Genomic DNA, 22,770 nt, shown 5'->3' with positions numbered 1-22,770 from the left:
TGCACACGTGTGACATTGGCTTGGATGTGATCCAAATAGCATCATCGTGTTTTCTCTGCTCTCCCAAAGGGTAGCGGGGAAAGAGTCCATCTGACAGTGTCTCGTCCTGCGAAGCATCTAGCATCTAACGTACCCCGGGAATCAGGCAACGGACAATCTCACCACCATACACAGCAAGTTTACCATCACAGACCCACCGCCCACAGGGTAAGTGCTGCCTTATGTACCTCTAACGTCATTCATAGTCAGGGCCGGATTTGTACTTTTTCACTGCCCAAGGTTTACTATCACCAGCTACCCCCGGGCTGTCAGCATCCTTCCCACCCAACATGGAAGGGATTAGATTGTAGGCTCCTCTGAGGACAGTTAAGAGGCCAATACACTGGTCAATTTCAGCCTTGGATCAAATCAATAGGATCAATCGATTGGAAACCGTTTCTGTCTAATTAGCCGATCAATTGATTTGTGGCCGATTTCGATCGAATTGATCTATCTGACTGGATGGAGAATCTAGGTCGATCTGCTGCTAGTAGCAGATTGATGGCCCATAGAGTTACATCGGATCTAACAGTCCAATAATGCATTTAGATCGATTTCCAATAGATTTCATTCTGAAATCTATTGTAAATCTGTTCATAGTGTGTGGCAGACATCAGATAGATTCCTGTCAGATTCGATTTTACAGGCATCTGACAGAAATCTATCAGATGGTCAAATCTGCTGCAAATCTATAAGTGTGAAGTGATGGCAGGAATTACAGTATAAGCTCCTCTGAGGACAGTTAGTGACGTGATGGCAGGGATTGTTAGCTCCTTGGCAAGCAGCACATTCGGTGACTGAAAGGCAGCTCAGAGACCACCTTAATTGGCCAATCAGTGCCCCTTCATCCCCTCAGTGTAGCAGGACGGATGTTCAGCAGGCTAACTGCTACTGCTGCCCACAGCCCGCCTCTTGCTTTCCTGGTGCCCTAGGCCATGGCCCTTGCGGCCTTGCCTGAAATCTGGCCATGTTTATAGTAGAGCAATTGTAAGAAAAATAACTCAGTTCTGTAATAAAGTTATGAAGCCCCTTAGAACTTGATTCCTCTGAAAATGATTTTCCTATCCTACACCTAAGCCTTTTTTCCCCATCCGATTGGCCTTTTTTTTTTCTGGCGGTTCGTAGAATCTGATCATAAACAGGAAACATGCAGCATGTGTGGCATTTACTTTCTGGGAAAAATGAAATCGCTTTAGTGGAAAAGAGGTACTGCAATTACCATTATAATCACAACGCCTTTATGTGCTGTGAATCTGCGCAAAACACGTGTAGAAAAAATCAGATAGGAACGCAGACGTGGGAGGGGGCTCTAACCTCTAAATATACGCACTGTAGATAGGTGCAGCCTTTGCTTTGCGCCTACAGTGAGTGCGTAGGGTGACTGTCTGCAAGGCAGCATATCTGAAAAGATGCTAGCGATACGCACGGCAATTGTTGCTGCCTCTCATCCCAATGCTACAAAAACTATGTCTGTAAAGAAACATTGTTAACCGAATATTTTTTAAAAAGCACATAAATCTAAAGAATATTAACAATATGCCTTGCTTCACTACCATAGATAAATACAGCACACTCCTTAATGCTGCATTATCTACCAACACCTGTACTGGAGCAGTTGATGTATTTTTGCTGCACAGATCTGTGTGCTACCTTTAACCAAAATCAGCAACACTCTTTCTATTGTCATTATGGGGCCATTATATTATATCCTCTATAATAAAACCTAACTGTCCCTGCATCGTGCTCTTTCCCTGTCTGTGTGTCCCTGGCTTTTTTGTTCTGAGCATGTGCGCAGTCAGGGCAGTTAGGACACAGGGCCGGATCGGACAGTTTGCTGTGTGTGGTTCACAGAGGTTCTCATTGCATTGTGGGAAATAACAGCTTTCTCCAACTGCCAAGCAAGCAGTGTGTGCATATACTTCAGACAGTGGTGGGGGATGAGCAAGCGGGATGCGTATGTGCGCGCATTGCGGGGGGGGGGGGGGGGGGGGGAGTGGCTGTGACCTAGTGCCCGTTTTTTAACAGGCGGGCCTTTTTACTAGTCATTATATATTTGTTCTTCAAAGCCATTATATCCTCCCTTTTTTACGGTGAATATCAGTGTATAACTTAACCACCATATTATTTCTACAAAACATAGGGGTATAGTCACTAAACTGTACTAAGCAGAATAGCGTGTGTAAAGTCTTACTGCACGATGAGTAGAGTGTAATGCATCGCATGGAATGTATTGCAGAACATTCTAGTGAATACACAGCCGTTTAGGGAACATACCGCATAGTGTTGAATTGTGGCATATGGTCAACTTAATAGTGACATACCATATAAATACTCAATCATAAGCTGACCCGAATATAAGCCCAGGTTTTACCTCAGAAACTAGGAAAAAATGATTGACTTGAGTGTAAGCCCCCTCCTCAATATAGCTATTCAGACGTGCCCCCAGTATCAAGTAACCCCCCTCCCCAGTATAAAAAGCCAGATGTGCCTCAGTATTAGGTAGCCCCCCTGCCCTGTATAAAAAAAAAAACAGATGTGCCTCCCTTCCCCAGTATAGCTAGCTAGAAATGCCCCCAGTATTAGGTAGCCACCCCAAAACTACTTCTTTTCCTATATTCCTGTTGCTTACAGTACGAACTAAAAATCTGATGTGCAGTCTATGCCCTCATGGGGAATTCTCAGGATTTTCTTTATTTTCAAAAGCACTGACTAAACTGCAGTTCAGAAAATAGTGTGCAAATAAGTAGGGAGGCTGGCCAACATTTTCCAGGCAGTGCTTTTGTAAAGAACTAAGGAGAAACTAAGAATGTCCCACGTGGAGATGAACTAGTCCAAAACCTGTCAGATTTTGACTGCCTGCAGTAAGGAACTGGAGCATAGGCGAGAAGTCATCTATAGTGTATTTTCATTTGGGAGAAAAGTTCTTAAAGCGGAATATAACCCTGCATTTCAACTTTGCTCTAAAACATTATTTACAGCATATTATATGCAAAAAGCATTTTTTTTAACTAGACCAGCATTGGAAGGGTTAAACACAGAGGTTTAAAGTTCTGTGGAGAGATATGCAGAAGTTCAGATTGTTACATTCTATTTAGTTATATGTATCTATTGATAAATGTTACACACTCTTTGGCTGTTCTCCAGCTCCTTCTCAGTCAGAGAGATGAGTCACATTCAACACTTAGATACATTTATGTAAACAAAATGTATCTATGTCAGCTTCAGATGCGTCTGCAGAAATCTCCGGGAACTTTAAAGCACTGTGTAACCCTTCCAATGCTGGTCTAGTAAAAAAAAAAATACTGTAAATGATGTTTTAGAGCAAAGTTGAAATGCAGGGTTATATTCCGCTTTAAAAGTATGTGAGCACGTATTTTAAAGAGACCCGGTGGCATCAAATATGTAAAAAAAAATACTTACCTAAGGAGGTATCCCGTGGCTTCCCACGCTGTCCTCCACTACTCCGCCGCTGCCCGGGACCCTCCTTAACATCGGGGCTGCGCTCCAGTTCATGCATGAGTGGATCAGGCTTATTCCACTGTACTCGCCACCGAGGTTCACCTCAGGAACACTTTAATTTTTACAATTTTTCACAATAGTGGTCCTATAAATATGCAAACACAATGCAGACACACAAGCAACCAGATTGTGGGATTGTTATCTCATGTCTATGAGTAACTATCAGAGCACAAATTTCTAAAATCTTAGACAGATTGCTGCTAGATGCCAATCGTATATCATCTCTGGCATTGTATTGGCTACTCTGTGCCGGCTATTTGAATAAAATACTCTTTCTTTATCCTCAGATTTCTTTTTCTTTCTCCTGCAGGATCTTGCCCAGTGTGTGACCTGCCATGAGAAACACATTACGGTGAAGAAAGCCCCCATGGAGTCTCTGGGCATGACGGTAGCAGGCGGTAGGGGCAGTAAGAGCGGAGAGCTGCCAATCTTTGTGACCAGCGTGCAGCCGCACGGATGCCTGGCGCGAGACAGCAGAATTAAACGAGGTCTGATTCCGCTTCTTACGTCTGGCAGACGAGTCGGACGGTGATGAGTACACAGTGAATGATGTGTTTGACAGAAATGTAATTTATGAAGGCTTCAGATATCCAAAGCACACGCTAAAATAGATTCTGAGGATCACATTAAACTGTCTGCTCTGTCGGCGCTCGTTTCCTCTTCTCTCCCGCGATGGAAGAGAATGGCGATAGACGGAGCAGCATTCAATGCAGCAGGAAATACATGTTTCCGTGTATGTCTACTATAGTACTAAAGCACATATACCGGTAACATGCCTACTGTGAAGCAAATCAACTGATTTGTATTCTTATTCAATACATTACACATAGTTAAAGAAGTATGAAACACAGTATTTCCTCTATTCTAAAAGATAATTTTCAGCATAAAATCTACTACCACAAAAAATTGTAGCAGAACAGCATTCAAACAGTTAAACACAGCACTTTGTTCTTCAGTGGAAAGCTCCATAAAGTGAACTTAAACTCAAAAAAAAAAAAAAGAGTTTTATTTACCTTATCTACCAGCCCCCTGCAGCTACCCTGTGCCTGCCCCCATCATTGGATGATCCTCCGGTTCCCTATAGCTCCCTAGATTCATTTTGTGCATGTCCACAGTCCACTTGCCTCCTAAATGCGCTCCTGTGTACGCTCTGCGCACTCACTGTACGAAAAAAAATCTCTACTGTACATGCGCAGAACGCTCCCAGCGTGATCAAAGATGCATGCCGCCGCGCATGCGGAGTGGCCCGTCGACTCTCCAGTCGGCCGGCCGGAAGAAGGTCGCTGCAGGGTACTCGAGGAACACTAAGTGAAAGCGTGGGCACCGGACGGCTGCAGGGGACTGGTAGAAGCCCCAGGTAAGTGAAACTCTTTTTTTTAACTTTAGGTTCACTTTAAGCTTCTGGCCACATCCAAAGAGGTGATAACATTATCTTTTGCTTACATTCCTTTGTTTGCTGCAATTAGTATCCAGCCAGCAGCCTGCTGACACTGAACTACTCACATAGAACCAGCGAGAGCTGAGAAGTGATCACTGGATACATTATAATCTATAAAGTAGCAGCTATGAAGTAAAACACGATGGCAGCTTTCAGAGCAGATAAACTGTACTTTGGGAATTTGTAGAAAGACAATATTACTTGTGCACAAAAGCATATAGGATACAGTAACTGTATGGTTAATAACAAGTAGGAAAACTCATTTTTATGGAAAGTTTTGTCAGACTTTTATCCCTCGTTAAAGAAGCACTGTAGTGACAGAGTAGAGTGCAGTAAATTATTCAGGTTACCCACTTTTAGGGCTCGTTTCCACATGTGCGGCGTGCGTCTGCAAGGCACTGAGCAGGTGGGCGGGATCGCAGGCAAATCCCATGTGCCGTGCCATGCACGGCTATGGGAATAGCAGCCTCCACCGCGAATTCTGTGGGGGGTTCCGGCCGAATCGCTACCGCAAGCGATTCGGCCGGCGGCGCCATTCTCCCCTATGGCAGAGTTTCCCCGCGCGGTTCATGTGCGGGGAAACTCTGCGGAATCGCGGCGGTTTCCGCCACAGTGGAAACGGGCCCTTATGGTCATTTTCCTGGTTTCAGCACTTGAAACAATTCCAATATCTCTATATTGCTGTATATTGGTATATAGCCCCGATGCTTAGCCTAGGCTGTTAAGCTAGGAATTCTTCTCCCAGAGCATTCTGGGAGATCAGGTATTTTTTGTGCTGGCTTTGGAATTCTCAGAAATAAACATTCTGCAGAGCTGCACCTAACAGGACTAAAGTAGTGGCCACCTGTGATAAATTTCATAATGTAAGTCGGAGTGAGGAAAGATTTTACAATAGGCAAACGCTAACTATAATTTAAAGATGAATATTGTAAAAAAAAAGTGCAACTCTGACCCAGGAGGAAAACAGGACTCTGCACTAAGGCGACCATGCACTATACAGTAAGGGCCTGTACACAAGTGAGTAGGGAGGCTGGCTGGTATCTTACTATTTTGGCAATTAAACTGCTGTTCAGGAAATGCTGTTAAAAACAAAGAAAGCCCTGAGAATCCCCCATGAGGAGATGGACTGGCCCGTCAGTTCTGTCAAATTTTAACTGCCTACTTTTTTCGCGATAGTAGTTCTTTAATCGCAAAGCCTTCAAAAAAATTAAAAAAAATTGTGCGGTGCTGTATACAGTGGTGGGATGCGATCTTAAAAAATCACAATCGGAGTGCCAGCAGCGCTTTTTGGGCGCTCGAGTTTGTGAAGCATAGGCTAAACGCAATGCGTGTTATTTTTATTGCGTTTTTTAGGTAAACAATTAGGACACTAGGAAAAGATAATCTCAGCAAAATTGCAATAGTACAAAAATCGCATGTAGCACTTTGGTTAAAAAACACAATTGCATCGTACTGCATTGCAATTGCACTTGGAGATTTTCAGTGTGTACAGGCCCTTAAATGTGCAATAAAAAAAAAGGATCGGTTGTATAGAAAATGTAATATTTAAGAAAGAATTTGATCAAGAATTGTGAATGAATTACCTTTTTTTTATATAAAATTTTCAAACGCCCGTGGTATAAAATTCTAAACCATTTTTCATCATTTTAATGGTGTAGGATAGATTGTAAATTTATAGGGAAAGTTTTGAACCCATGTATGATACAATCGTCAGTTAAAATGTTACAAACAGTCGGAAAAATCTAAAATTCTCGAATTGAAAAAAGACATTAAAAAAGTTGTATTGTGTGTTGCCACCTTAACCCATTCAGGTTCCGTGGTTTTCACGTGAGAAATGTTCACCTCCCATTCATTAGCCTATAACTTTATCACTACTTATCACAATGAACTGATCTATATCTTGTTTTTTCCGCCACCAATTAGGCTTTCTTTGGGGGGTACATTTTGCTAAGAGCCACTTTACTGTAAACGCATTTTAACAGGAAGAATAAGAAAAAAATGGAAAAATTCGTTATTTCTCAGTTTTCAGCCATTATAGTTTTAAAATAATACATGCCTCCATAATTAAAACTCACGTATTGTATTTGCCCATACGTCCCGGTTATTACACCGTTAAAATTATGTCCCTATCACAATGTATGGCGACAATATTTTATTTGGAAATAAAGGTGCATTTTTTCCATTTTGCATCTATCACTATTAACAAGTTTAAAATAAAAAAAATATAGAAATATTTCATCTTTACATTGATATTTAAAAAGTTTAGACCCTTAGGTAAATATTTACACGTTTGTTTTTTTTTATTGTAATGGTTTTTTTTTTTAATAGTAAACATTTTATTTGGGTAGTTTTGGGAGGGTGGGAGGTAAACAATAGATTTATAATGTAAATGTGTGTTCATTTTAATTTATTTTTATTTTCAGTTGTAGTATTACTTTTTGGCCACAAGATGGCGGCCATGATTTTGTTTACATGACGTCACTCTAAGCGTAACACACGCTTAGAGTGACGCATTGGGGAGGGAACGGCCAGAAAAGGCGCAGCTTCCGAGAGAAGCTGTCGCTTTTTCAGCGGGGTAGAGGAATCAGTGATCGGGCACCATAGCCCGATACATTGATTCCCTGGCTACCGAATCCGCGGCCGGGAGTGCTCGTGCACGCGCGCGATCGGCCGCGGGAGCGCGCATGGTTCCTGGACGTAGTTTCTACGTCCAGGAACCAAAATAGGTTAAGGCCTCTTTTCCACGAACTGTTGAACTGTGTGTTTAGCAAATAGTTGCCAGACAGCAGTGAGCAGTTACCAGGCAGTAGTGAGCAGTTACCAGGCAGTAGTGAGCAGTTATCAGGCAGCAGTGAGCAGTTGTGAGAGTTTGAGAGGCATTTCACTGCCTATCAACAGCCATGCCTCTCAAACTCTCACAACTGCTCACTGCTACCCAGTAACTGCTTGCTGCTGCCTGGTAACTGCTCACTGCTGCCTGGTAACGGCTTGCTGAGCACACAGTTCAACAGTCTGTGAAAAAGAGGCCTTAGTAGCTTGGATGAGGTATAACAGTCTGATGTTCACAAGGTGATTCGAAGGAGGGAGTTTCACAAAAGGAGCAGGTTAAAGAAAACCTGAAGTGAAAATTAAAATTCAAAATAAACATACACAAGTCATACTTACCTCCCATGTAGTCTACTCCTCAATCTCTTTTTCCTCTCCTGCATCCTGTTTGTCCACTGTGAGCAATGAAATTCTCCGTCCTCCATTTTGAAAATGGCCATTACTCCATAACAGCTTTCTGGTCAGCACTGTTAAACTGTAACATCGCCCACTTGAGCCATAGGGAAACATGGACATATCAGTTGTCCTCTCAGCTATAACTGTCAGCAACTGATATATTTCAGTTCTGACAAAATGCTGTCATAACTGGAAGGGATCATTGTCAGAAGAAAATGGTGAGTTTCTGAGAGGAACTGATGGTAAGGTAACTATGTGATGTTCATTTGAAGTTACCTCATGTGTTTATTTTAAATAATTTTACTCAGTACAGGTTCTCTTTAAGGCCTCTTTTCCGCGGACTGTTGATAGGCAGTGAAATGGCTTTCAAACTCTCACAACTGCTCACTGCTGTCTGGTAACTGCTTGTTGCTGCCTGGTAACTGCCCACTGCTGCCTGTTAACTGCTTGCTGAGCACACAGATCAACAGTCCATGTAAAAGAGGCCTAAGGGTAAACAGGGTCCCACCTGTACCAAGGCCTCATATAAACTATTATGGCTGCTATATACCGGTATATTAATACCCCTCTAATCCTGAGTACTGAGACAACTGAAGTGAGAGGGATATGGAGCCTGCCATATTTATTTCCTTTTAAACATTGCACATGGCTGTCTTGCTGATCCTCTGCCTCTTATACAGACCAGATGTTTGACTGCATTAGTTGCATGCTTGTTTCATGTGTGAGATTCAGACACTACTGATGCATGAAAGATCAGGAGGACTGCCAGACAACTGGTATTTTTTAAAAGGAAATAAAGGTGACAGCTGGGGATGATCAATGAGATGCAAAGAATTTCAAGTTGATGCTGCATTATGAAATTTTGTATGCAAATGTATGCAGCTTGAACATAAACCAATCAAATCCTGCTAAGGTAAAATTCGGTCGGCCCATTTTCAAGTCGTATAAATGTGCATACAAAATCTGCATAATCATGTATCAACTCAAAATTATTTGCATCTCATCGACCAACCCTAGTGGCAGCCTCCATATGCCTCTCACTAACTACAGCTGTCCTTTAACCATACAGTGTCTTCAGGGTCAGAACACAGAGATCACATAGACGACCAAGTACAATAAAAATGTTCTGCTCCGCCAGATTATTCTGACTAGAGACAATGGTGGTGGTAGGCAGAGTGGGGCCGAACCTCCGATTTTAGGTTCGCGAACTTCCGCGTAAGGTTCGGTTCGCGTAAAAGTTCGCGAACCGCAATAGACTTCAATGGGGATGCGAACTTTGAAAAAAAAAATTATGCTGGCCACAAAAGTGATGGAAAAGATGTTTCAAGGGGTCTAACACCTGGACCCCCAGGTGGAGGAGTGGGATACATGCCAAAAGTCCCCGGGAAAAATCTGGATTTGACGCAAAGCAGCGTTTTAAGGGCAGAAATCACATTGAATGCTAAATGACAGGCCTAAAGTGCTTTAAAACATCTTGCATGTGTATACATCAATCAGGTAGTGTAATTAAGGTACTGCTTCACACTGACACACCAAACTCACCGTGTAACGCACCGCAAACAGCTGTTTGTGTAGTGACGGCCGTGCTGGACTGGTGCGCACCATGGCGAGAGTGCAGGTTTTGGTGGCTTTACAGCCCATATGGTCGCCTGGCTGATGTAGCTGAATGACAGAACAGTGACTGTCCAGCTGATCAAATTTGGTCTGACCACAATGAGGCAACGACCTTATTATCGTGGGTGTGCCCCCCGAGACACTCATCTAGGCGCCGGTCATTGCTTCATTGTGATACGCAAGCCCCTTCACCACAGCAAGGTAATGATCACGAAGGGGAATGGGCGCATGTACATGCCTTTTCTTTTGTTGTTGCAGCTGCCCGCAGTGCAGCCAGAAAAATTAGGCAGTCATGTACACGCACCAGAAAAATTATTACAGCGGCCGCTGCTAGCAGCGGCCTAAAAAATTCAGCAATCCGCCTGGAGTCCCGGACCCTGTTGGTGGTGGCGGAGAAGGTAGTCAAGCGGCCTGCAGGCAGACATGCTGTGTGGAGGGACTGGGAGCGACTTAGTCTTCTTGGGGCAGGCCAGGCAGCCAGTCACACGGCGTGCAGGCAGAGATGCTGTGTGTGCGGGGACTGACTTAGTCTTGGGGCGGGCAGCAGCCCTCCGGGATCCATGCCTCATTCATTTTGATAAAGGTGAGGTACTTAACAGTTTTGTTACTTAGGCGACTTCTCTTCTCAGTGACAATGCCTCCAGCTGCGCTGAAGGTCCTTTCTGACAGGACGCTTGCGGCAGGGCAGGAGAGAAGTTGGATGGCAAATTGGGACAGCTCTGGCCACAGGTCAAGCCTGCGCACCCAGTAGTTCAAGGGTTCCTCATCGCTTTTCACAGCAGTGTCTACATCCACACTTAAGGCCAGGTAGTCGGCTACCTGCCGTTCCAGGCGTTGGTGGAGGGTGGATCCGGAAGGGCTACAGCGAGGCGTTGGACTAAAGAACGTCCGCATGTCTGACATCACCATGAGATCGCTGGAGCGTCCTGTCTTTGACTGCGTGGACACGGGAGGAGGATTAGTGGCAGTGGTACCTTGCTGGCGTTGTGCTGTCACATCACCCTTAAAGGCATTGTAAAGCATAGTTGACAGCTTGTTCTGCATGTGCTGCATCCTTTCCACCTTCAGGTGAGTTGGTAACAGGTCCGCCACTTTGTGCCTGTACCGAGGGTCTAGTAGTGTGGCCACCCAGTACAGCTCATTCCCCTTGAGGTTTTTTATACGGGGGTCCCTCAACAGGCAGGACAGCATAAAAGACGACATCTGCACAAAGTCGGATCCAGATGTACCATCCATCTCCTCTTGCTCTTCCTCAGTGACGTCACGTAAGTCAACCTCCTCCCCCCAGCCGCGAACAATACCACGGGAAGGTTGAGCAGCACAAGCCCCCTGCGACGCCTGCTGCGTTTGTTCTCCTGCCGCCGTCCCCTCCTCCTCCTCCTCCTCCAAAGAACCACCTTGCTCATCATCCTCTGAGTCTGACTCGTCTTCTGCACACGACTTCTCTTCTTCCTCCTCCTCCCCCCTCTGTGCTGCTGCAGGTGTTGAGGAAACAGCTGGGTCTGATGAAAATTGGTCCCATGCCTGTTCCTGCCGTAACTGTTCCTGGTCACGCTCATTCGCAGCTTCATCCGCCACTCTACGCACAGCACGCTCCAAGAAGTAAGCGTAGGGAATCAAGTCGCTGATGGTGCCTTCACTGCGGCTCACCAGGTTGGTCACCTCCTCAAACGGCCGCATGAGCCTGCATGCATTTCTCATCAGTGTCCAGTTGTCGGGCCAGAACATCCCCATCTTCCCAGACTGTTTCATTCTACTGTAGTTGTAGAGGTACTGGGTGACGGCTTTCTTCTGTTCTAGCAGGCGGGAGAACATGAGCAGGGTCGAATTCCAGCGAGTCGGGCTATCGCAAATCAGGCGTCTCACCGGCAGGTTGTTTTTCTGCTGAATTTCCGCAAAGCGTGCCATGGCTGTGTAAGACCGCCTCAAATGCCCACAGAACTTCCTGGCCTGCTTCAGGACATCCGCTAAGCCAGGGTACTTTGACACAAATCTTTGAACAACTAGATTCATGACATGTGCCATGCAGGGTATGTGTGTCAGCTTCCCCATATGCAAAGCGGCAAGCAGATTGCTGCCGTTGTCGCACACCACGTTGCCTATCTCCAGGTGGTGCGGGGTCAGCCACTCATCCACCTGTTTCTTAAGAGCAGCCAGGAGAGCTGCTCCAGTGTGACTCTCCGCTTTGAGGCAAGACATGTCTAAGATGGCGTGACACCGTCGTACCTGGCATGCAGCATAGGCCCTGCGGAGCTGGGGCTGTGTAGCTGGAGAGGAGAACTGCCACTCAGCCAAGGAGGAGGAGGACAGCGAAGAGCATGTAGCAGGAGGAGAGGAGGTGGCAGGAGGCCTGCCTGCAAGCCGTGGAGGTGTCCAAATTTGGTCCGCTGCGCCCTGCTTGCCATCGTTCACCAGGTTGACCCAATGGGCTGTGTAGGTAATGTAGCGGCCCTGCCCGTGCTTGGCAGACCAGGCATCCGTGGTCAGGTGTACCCTTGACCCAACGCTCTTCGCAAGAGATGACACCACTTGCCTCTCAACTTCACAGTGCAGTTGGGGTATGGCCTTTCTAGAAAAAGAAGTGCGGCCTGGCATCTTCCACTGCGGTGTCCCGATGGCCACAAATTTACGGAAGGCCTCAGAGTCCACCAGCCGGTATGGTAACAGCTGGCGAGCTAACAGTTCCGCCACGCCAGCTGTCAGACGCCGGGCAAGGGGGTGACTGGCCGAAATTGGCTTCTTCCGCTCAAACATTTCCTTCACGGACACCTGACTGCTGCTGTGGGCTCAAGAGCAAAGGCGGAGTGGAGGAGGGTGCCTGTGAAGGTGCAAGGGAGAAAGCGGCAGAAGCAGATGATGCACCTGAAGGAGGAAGAGGAGAAGGAGGGTGACTTTTCTTTTGTGTGCTGCTGCTGCTTTTGCTCAAGTGGCCATCCCATTGCTGTTTGTGCCTTTTCTCCAGGTGCCTTCGTAAGGCTCTTGTCCCTACGTGAGTGTTGGCCTTTCCACGGCTCAATTTTTGTTGGCAGAGCGAACAGATGGCTTTGCTCCGATCTGAGGCACACACATTAAAAAATTTCCACACCGCTGAGCCACCCTGGGATGTGGGCACTATGGGGACCTCAGCAGCTGATGCTGAAGGGCAAGTTGGCTGGCTGTACATAGGTGGCGATACATGGTGCCGGACACTGCCACCAGCTGTTTCTGACGAAGAGCTGCCCCAGCTTCTTTCAGCAACTTCTCTCCTCCTACTACTCTCTGACTCCCCCTCTGAACTGTCCCCCTCTTCATCTCCTCTATTGGGAACATACAGAGGATCCGTATCATCGTCATCATCGTAATCATCCTGCCCAGCTTCGCTTGCCTCAGAAAAATCCAAACATGCACCATCAGTAGGTCCTTCATCCTCCTTACACGTTACATCCATAGTGTTGCTGCGTAACTCAGACATATGAGCTGGTGAAAATTCATCTGGCTGTAACAACAATGGCTGTGCATCAGTGATTTCACTATTAAATAATTCTTGCGAAGTGTCAAATGCAGCGGAAGTGGTGCTAGTAGTAGCGCTGGTGGCTGAGCAAGATGAGGTGTTCTGTGTCGCTAAATACTCAACCACGTCCTGACAATCTTGGGAGGTGATGGGACGTGCCTTCTTCCGAGCACTGAACTTTGGGCCAGGTCCACACGAAATTACATTTACACGACCTCGCACAGATCTGCCGGGTGGCCTTCCTCTGGCTCTGGCACTACCTCTTCCTCTACCTGTTTTGTCCATATCGGGTATGCACGGAGTGGTATATCACACTGCGTGCACTCACGTAGGTAGGTGGGTTCACTTAACTGCACAGGTATGCGCACTGATGCGGTGGGTTCACTGAATAGAACAGGTATGCAGTGGCGGGTTCACTGAACAGAACAGGTATGCAGTGGCGGGTTCACTGAACAGGTATGCAGTGGCGGGTTCACTGAACACAACAGGTATGCAGTGGCGGGTTCACTGAACAGAACAGGTATACAGTGGCAGGTTCACTGAACAGAACAGGTATACAGTGGCGGGTTCACTGAACACAACAGGTATGCAGTGGCGGGTTCACTGAACAGAACAGGTATACAGTGGCAGGTTCACTGAACAGAACAGGTATACAGTGGCGGGTTCACTGAACAGGTATGCAGTGGCGGGTTCACTGAACAGAACAGGTATACAGTGGCGGGTTCACTGAACACAAGAGGTATGCAGTGGCGGGTTCACTGAACAGAACAGGTATACAGTGGCAGGTTCACTGAACAGAACAGGTATACAGTGGCAGGTTCACTGAACAGGTATGCAGTGGCGGGTTCACTGAACAGAACAGGTATACAGTGGCGGGTTCACTGAACACAACAGGTATGCAGTGGCGGGTTCACTGAACACAACAGGTATACAGTGGCAGGTTCACTGAACAGAACAGGTATACAGTGGCGGGTTCACTGAACAGAACAGGTATGCAGTGGCAGGTTCACTGAACAGTACAGGTATGCAGTGGCAGGTTCACTGAACAGGTATGCAGTGGCGGGTTCACAGAACAGGTATACAGTGGCGGGTTCACTGAACAGAACAGGTATACAGTGGCAGGTTCACTGAACAGAACAGGTATACAGTGGCGGGTTCACTGAACACAACAGGTATGCAGTGGCGGGTTCACTGAACAGAACAGGTATGCAGTGGTGGGTTCACTGAACAGGAATACAGTGGCGGGTTAACTGAACAGAACAGGTATGCAGTGGCGGGTTCACTGAACAGAACAGGTATGCAGTGGCGGGTTCACTGAACAGAACAGGTATACAGTGGTAGGTTCACTGAACAGAACAGGTATACAGTGGCGGGTTCACTGAACAGAACAGGTATGCAGTGGCGGGTTCACTGAACAGTACAGGTATGCAGTGGCAGGTTCACTGAACAGGTATGCAGTGGTGGGTTCACTGAACAGGTATGCAGTGGTGGGTTCACTGAACAGGTATGCAGTGGCAGGTTCACAGTACAGGTATGCAGTGGTGGGTTCACAGAACAGGTATGCAGTGACAGGTTCACTGAACAGGTATGCAGGTATCCAGTGGGCTCACTGAACAGAACAGGTATGGTGGGCTCACTGAACAGAACAGGTATGCAGCCAGGAACAAGCTAAGCCTAACTAATCTTTCCCTATGAGAGACAGTCTGCAGCAGCTCGCCCTACTCTCACTAACGCAGGCACACGAGTGAGCTTAATGGCCGCCGCTGCCTGCCTTTTTTTAGGGGGGGGAGTGGCTCCAGGGGCTAGTGTAGCCTAATTGGCTACACTGGGCCTGCTGACTGTGATGAAGAGGGTCAAAGTTGACCCTCATGGTGCATTATGGGGCGAACCGAACTTCCGCAAAAGTTTGCCTGCGGGACGCGAACGCGAACCACTGAAGTTCGCATGGAACCGTTCGCAGGCGAACCGTTCGGCCCAACTCTAGTGGTAGGCTTAGGCGTCTAATGCTTAGGTGTTGACATGAAAAATTAGGCATTCTGGAGCGATTTAGGGTTTCAGAAGTTGCTGATACTTTATTGAGAGTCTGTTACTTGGTCACTGGTTTTGGCAGGCTATTTTCAGAGGTTTTATCATTAAAACATTACACCTTTTAGTACAGGAAGTCCTCGGTTAACGAACGAGATAGGACTGTAGGTTCGTTCTTAACCTGAATCTGTTCATAAGTCAGAACATTGTGCCATCTCTGTCACCTGTACCTACTCTGTGCCTCTAGTGTCCCCCTCTGTGTCACTTCTGCCCTTTGTACCTGTTTATGCAAGTTTAAAAGCCATTTTTTCTTAGATTTTTTTTTTAAATCGATTTTCTCAAAAACTACAAGTCCAATTTGAAAAAAAAATTACTTGTTCCCATGGAAACAGAGAATCCATGCTGTTCCTATCGGTGGGTCGTTCGTAAGTTGGGCGTTCGTAAGTCGGGGACTACCTCTATTTGGACTTTCCTTTTGTGTGCGGTCTGTTGTTAGTCATAAAGAGAATCCGAAGGATATCAGGGATGTCTGGAAATTCTTTAAGATCATTTCTGGCTGACAGAACATCTCTGTTGTTACACAGTATTGTTTTTGTATTATTATTATTTATTTATATAGCACCAACATCTTCCGTAGTGATGTACATAGTACAAAACAAATATTGGGAAACATATATGGCATCCAGAAGTACAAATACATACATAGTTAATGTGGTTTGAGATATCACTAAAATTGGTACACGTTCATATGGTAAATTATAGCAAAATTAGAAATAGTAGGAAATGGTCCCTGCCCTTGCGATCTTACAATCTAGTGTAATATCTCAGTTACCGTAGTATAACTTTGAAAATTGTGAATGGGTATTCAAAGTTGCTGTCTTGTTATCTCCCCAGGGGACGTTTTACTTAGCATAAATGGCATCGATCTCACCAACCTGAGCCATAGTGAAGCAGTGGCCATGCTGAAGGCCAGTGCTGCCTCATCAGTCATCACCCTGAAAGCACTGGAGGTGGAGGTTCTAGAGGAACAGACACAAGTCAATGAAGAAATGAGCACAATCAGTGAGAATGAGTATGATGCCAGCTGGTCTCCATCATGGGTCATGTGGTTGGGTCTTCCCAGGTAGGTCATATGTAAGAGAATGGACAAGCTATATGATGTGGTTTTCTTGTTATTTAACACTGTAATTTACCATATAACCTGGGAAATGTATGTCTAATTGTAATAAGGAGCATAAGGAAGTTGGCTTTTTTGATAGTCCCCTGGCGCTGGCTGACTCCCCCTCACCACAATGCTGAGTTTGACCAACAGATAATGATCACATCTCCTACCTCTTGTTATGTGATTCAGTCACATGATCAACACTAAGTAACAGAGAATACAATGTGCTGCAGGAATAGAGAGGACATGAACCTAAACTATAGAGAAGAAGATCAGTTATATGGGGGGAATAGGTATATGAATGATGGCTACAAGTTATGTGTGGAGGAAGGAGATGAACAACAAGTTGTGTGGGGGAAATTCATGGCTACATTTTATGTGGGGGAAATGATGGCTACATATATGGAGGAAATGATGGCTAAATTCTATGAGAGGTAAATTATGACTACAGGTTATATGAGGGAAATGATGGCTACATGTTATGTGGGGTAAATGATGGCTCCATGTTATATGGCAGATATGATGTCTACAACTGATATGGGAAAATTATGGTTATAGGTTATGTGTGAGAGAAATGAGCTACATGTTACAGTATATGGGGGGAAATGATCATGGCTACATTCTATGTGAGGAAAGTGATGGCTACATGTTACATGGAGGAAATGATGGCTAAATTCTATGTGGGGTACATTATGACTACAGGTTATGTGTGGGAAATGATGGCTACAGGTTATGTGTGGGGGAAATGGTGACTACAGGTTATGTGAGGGGGAAATGATGGCTACAGGTTATGTGAGGGGGAAATGATGGCTACAGGTTATGTGAGGGGGAAATGATGGCTACAGGTTATGTGAGGGGGAAATGATGGCTACAGGTTATGTGAGGGGGAAATGATGGCTACAGGTTATGTGAGGGGGAAATGATGGCTACAGGTTATGTGTGGGGGAAATGATGGCTACAGGTTATGTGAGGGGGAAATGATGGCTACAGGTTATGTGAGGGGGAAATGATGGCTACAGGTTATGTGTGGGGGAAATGATGGCTACAGGTTATGTGTGGGGGAAATGATGGCTACAGGTTATGTGTGAGGGAAATGATGGCTACAGGTTATGTGAGGGGGAAATGATGGCTACAGGTTATGTGTGGGGAAATGATGGCTACAGGTTATGTGTGAGGGAAATGATGACTACAGGTTATGTGTGAGGGAAATGATGGCTACAGGTTATGTGAGGGGGAAATGATGGCTACAGGTTATGTGAGGGGGAAATGATGGCTACAGGTTATGTGAGGGGGAAATGATGGCTACAGGTTATGTGTGGGAAATGATGGCTACAGGTTATGTGAGGGGGAAATGATGGCTACAGGTTATGTGAGGGGGAAATGATGGCTACAGGTTATGTGAGGGGGAAATGATGGCTACAGGTTATGTGTGGGGGAAATGATGGCTACAGGTTATGTGTGGGAAATGATGGCTACAGGTTATGTGAGGGGGAAATGATGGCTACAGGTTATGTGTGGGGGAAATGATGGCTACAGGTTATGTGAGGGGGAAATGATGGCTACAGGTTATGTGTGGGGGAAATGATGGCTACAGGTTATGTGTGGGGGAAATGATGGCTACAGGTTATGTGTGTGGGAAATGATGGCTACAGGTTATGTGTGGGGGAAATAATGGCTACAGGTTATGTGTGGGGGAAATGATGGCTACAGGTTATGTGTGGGGGAAATGGTGACTACAGGTTATGTGAGGGGGAAATGATGGCTACAGGTTATGTGAGGGGGAAATGATCGCTACAGGTTATGTGTGGGGGAAATGATGGCTACAGGTTATGTGTGGGGGAAATGATGGCTACAGGTTATGTGTGGGGGAAATGATGGCTACAGGTTATGTGTGGGGGAAATGATGGCTACAGGTTATGTGAGGGGGAAATGATGGCTACAGGTTATGTGTGGGAAATGATGGCTACAGGTTATGTGTGGGGGAAATGATGGCTACAGGTTATGTGAGGGGAGGAATGATAGCTACAGGTTATGTGTGGAGGAAATGATGGCTACAGGTTATGTGAGGGAGAAATGATGACTACAGGTTATGTGTGGAGGAAATGATGACTACAGGTTATGTGTGGGGGAAATGATGACTACAGGTTATGTGTGGGGGAAATGATGACTACAGGTTATGTGAGGGGGAAATGATGACTACAGGTTATGTGAGGGGGAAATGATGGCTACAGGTTATGTGAGGGGGAAATGATGGCTACAGGTTATGTGTGGGAAATGATGGCTACAGCCTGGTTCTGTGAGGGGGAAATGATACCTACAGGTTATGTGTGGGGGAAATGATGGCTACAGGTTATGTGAGGGGGAAATGATGGCTACAGGTTATGTGAGGGGGAAATGATGGCTACAGGTTATGTTTGGGGGAAATGATGGCTACAGGTTATGTGAGGGGGAAATGATGGCTACAGGTTATGTGAGGGGGAAATGATGGCTACAGGTTATGTGTGGGAAATTATGGCTACAGGTTATTTGTGGGGGAAATGATGGCTACAGGTTATGTGAGGGGAGGAATGATGACTACAGGTTATGTGTGGAGGAAATTATGGCTACAGGTTATGTGAGGGGGAAATGATGACTACAGGTTATGTGTGGGGGAAATGATGACTACAGGTTATGTGAGGGGGAAATGATGGCTACAGGTTATGTGAGGGGGAAATGATGGCTACAGGTTATGTGAGGGGGAAATGATGGCTACAGGTTATGTGTGGGAAATGATGGCTACAGGTTATGTGAGGGGGAAATTATACCTACAGGTTATGTGTGGGGAAATGATGGCTACAGGTTATGTGAGGGGGAAATGATGGCTACGGGTTATGTGTGGGAAATGATGGCTACAGGTTATGTGAGGGGGGAATTATGGCTACAGGTTATGTGAGGGGGAAATGATGGCTACAGGTTAGGTGAGGGGGAAATGATGGCTACAGGTTATGTGAGGGGGAAATGATGGCTACAGGTTATGTGTGGGGGAAATGGTGACTACAGGTTATGTGAGGGGGAAATGATGGCTACAGGTTATGTGAGGGGGAAATGATGGCTACCGGTTATGTGTGGGGAAATGATAGCTACAGGTTATGTGAGGGGGAAATGATGGCTACAGGTTATGTGAGGGGGAAATGATGGCTACAGGTTATGTGAGGGGGAAATGATGGCTACAGGTTATGTGTGGGGGAAATGATGACTACAGGTTATGTGTGGGGGAAATGATGGCTACAGGTTATGTGAGGGGGAAATGATGGCTACAGGTTATGTGAGGGGGAAATGATGGCTACAGGTTATGTGAGGGGGAAATGATGGCTACAGGTTATGTGAGTGGGAAATGATGGCTACAGGTTATGTGTGGGGGAAATGATGGCTACAGGTTATGTGAGGGGGAAATGATGGCTACAGGTTATGTGTGGGGGAAATGATGGCTACAGGTTATGTGAGGGGGAAATGATGGCTACAGGTTATGTGTGGGAAATGATGGCTACAGGTTATGTGTGGGGGAAATGATGGCTACAGGTTATGTGAGGGGAGGAATGATGACTACAGGTTATGTGTGGAGGAAATGATGGCTACAGGTTATGTGAGGGGGAAATGATGACTACAGGTTATGTGTGGGGGAAATGATGACTACAGGTTATGTGAGGGGGAAATGATGGCTACAGGTTATGTGAGGGGGAAATGATGGCTACAGGTTATGTGTGGGAAATGATGGCTACAGGTTATGTGAGGGGGAAATTATACCTACAGGTTATGTGTGGGGAAATGATGGCTACAGGTTATGTGAGGGGGAAATGATGGCTACAGGTTATGTGAGGGGGAAATGATGGCTACAGGTTATGTGAGGGGGAAATGATGGCTGCAGGTTATGTGAGGGGGAAATGATGGCTACAGGTTATGTGAGGGGGAAATGATGGCTACAGGTTAGGTGAGGGGGAAATGATGGCTACAGGTTATGTGAGGGGGAAATGATGGCTACAGGTTATGTGTGGGGGAAATGGTGACTACAGGTTATGTGAGGGGGAAATGATGGCTACAGGTTATGTGAGGGGGAAATGATGGCTACAGGTTATGTGTGGGGAAATGATGGCTACAGGTTATGTGAGGGGGAAATGATGGCTACAGGTTATGTGAGGGGGAAATGATGGCTACAGGTTATGTGAGGGGGAAATGATGGCTACAGGTTATGTGAGGGGGAAATGATGGCTACAGGTTATGTGTGGGGGAAATGATGGCTACAGGTTATGTGTGGGGAAATGATGGCTACAGGTTATGTGAGGGGGAAATTATGGCTACAGGTTATGTGTGGGGGAAATGATGACTACAGGTTATGTGAGGGGGAAATGATGGCTACAGGTTATGTGAGGGGGAAATTATGGCTACAGGTTATGTGTGGGGAAATGATGGCTACAGGATATGTGAGGGGGAAATGATGGCTACAGGTTATGTGAGGGGGAAATGATGGCTACAGGTTATGTGAGGGGGAAATGATGGCTACAGGTTATGTGAGGGGGAAATGATGGCTACAGGTTATGTGTGGGGGAAATGGTGACTACAGGTTATGTGAGGGGGAAATGATGGCTACAGGTTATGTTAGGGGGAAATGATGGCTACAGGATATGTGAGGGGGAAATGATGGCTACAGGTTATGTGTGGGGGAAATGATGACTACAGGCTATGTGTGGGGGAAATGATGGCTACAGGTTTTATGGGGGAAATGATGGTGACAAGTTATATGGGGATATGATGTCTACAAGTTACTGTATATGGAAAAACCAATAATGATCATTCATGATGTGGGGTAGTTGTCCTCGGGCCAGTTGACCACCCATGAGACACAGCATGTGGCAGTTTTTGATCACCTGTTTGCCACCCTGCCGAACAAACGCCAAGTCTGAATGACAATGTGTAGTAAGGGAAACACTCCTGTGTGTAGAACCTGACAGCAAGAGACACTTAGGGCTTGATTCACAAAAGAGTGCTAACTGATAGCACGGCCGTTTTCGCGCGAATTTTCGTGTTGTGCGCGATCGCGAATTTTTGCACAAAACGATAACGTTTTCGCGCACACAGTATCGTTTCGCGCAAAACTCGAAAATTTGCACAGACACGGCTGTGCTAATCAGTTAGCCCTCTTTTGTGAATCAAGCCCTTAGTGAAATAAAAATTCCTTGAAATAGGATCTATCGTAAAGTAGTAGTGTTGCACTCTTCCTCTGCTTCCGTTTGGATGTGCCTCGGTCTATCCGCCAGCACCGCAGATAAATCAAACTGTAATAGAAAGATGACCGGCACCATCCATAGATATTAATGCTCTTTTATTTCATAGTCAAATCTTGTCCCGCCTGTAACAGCGACGTTTCGGAGGTGACCTCCTTAAGCAAGGCAGGGTACAAAATAACATATCACACATTTCTATTTATACACATGATCTAGCAAAGCAGCCAATTGAAAACAATTTTGTATCAAACCAATCATATTGGTCCGTGTTAAAAACGGACCTGATGGGGAACTGACCTGCTGCTCTGTCAAATGACGCTGGACCCATCTCTCCACCCACTCCCCACGTAATTATGCGGAAGGGGGGCCCTGCCGTCCACACCCGCGCATGGCTAGACTAACGCAGTCATCCCCCGCTCCACCTACGGCGGACCTGACGGGGAACTGCAGCGAGTGACGTGAGGGGTGGGCAGTACCTAGTACGCACACCCCTCCGCAAGCCATGCGACCAATGGGACGCATGCCGGATGCGTAGCGCCGCCCATCGAGGCCGCGCCACGCATCCAGCCGCTCCCACCTGATAGTAACTATGGTGACGGACAACAGGGAAGCCGATACGCATAACGGATCTTTCATATTGTTAAATGGATCTCACCACTCCGCAGTTACATGACGAAGAGGTCTATGTGCACGCATATATTGAGGGAGGTTTACATTTGGAGACACTCCAGATAGGTGGTGGACCTGTTCAAGAAAAAAATTAAAATTAATTAAAAAATGGCAAAAAACAAAAACAAAAATTAGCAGTGGCATCACTAGGTGGAGTGGGGGATGACTGCGTGAGTCTAGCCATGCGCGGGTGTGGACGGCAGGGCCCCCCTTCCGCATAATTACGTGGGGAGTGGGTGGAGAGATGGGTCCAGCGTCATTTGACAGAGCAGCAGGTCAGTTCCCCATCAGGTCCGTTTTTAACACGGACCAATATGATTGGTTTGATATAAAA

The 22,770-nt window shown here is 46.1% G+C and overlaps 1 protein-coding gene across 3 annotated transcripts in view; it reads left to right on the top strand.

Moving 5' to 3' along the window:
- The window catches only part of LNX2 (ligand of numb-protein X 2), a 186,030-nt gene that overhangs the window by 153,793 nt on the left and 9,467 nt on the right, over positions 1-22,770 (top strand). For all 3 annotated transcript variants that reach the window (XM_068266998.1, XM_068266996.1, XM_068266997.1), the window contains 3 exons: positions 70-207; positions 3,869-4,046; positions 16,242-16,470. In XM_068266998.1, the coding sequence (XP_068123099.1) occupies positions 70-207; positions 3,869-4,046; positions 16,242-16,470 (545 nt within the window). The remainder of the gene's footprint in view (positions 1-69; positions 208-3,868; positions 4,047-16,241; positions 16,471-22,770) is intronic.

The sequence above is a fragment of the Hyperolius riggenbachi genome, chromosome 2 (genome assembly GCF_040937935.1).
Source record: "Hyperolius riggenbachi isolate aHypRig1 chromosome 2, aHypRig1.pri, whole genome shotgun sequence".
NCBI lineage: Eukaryota > Metazoa > Chordata > Amphibia > Anura > Hyperoliidae > Hyperolius > Hyperolius riggenbachi.
This window is presented reverse-complemented; position numbering and strand designations above follow the sequence as displayed.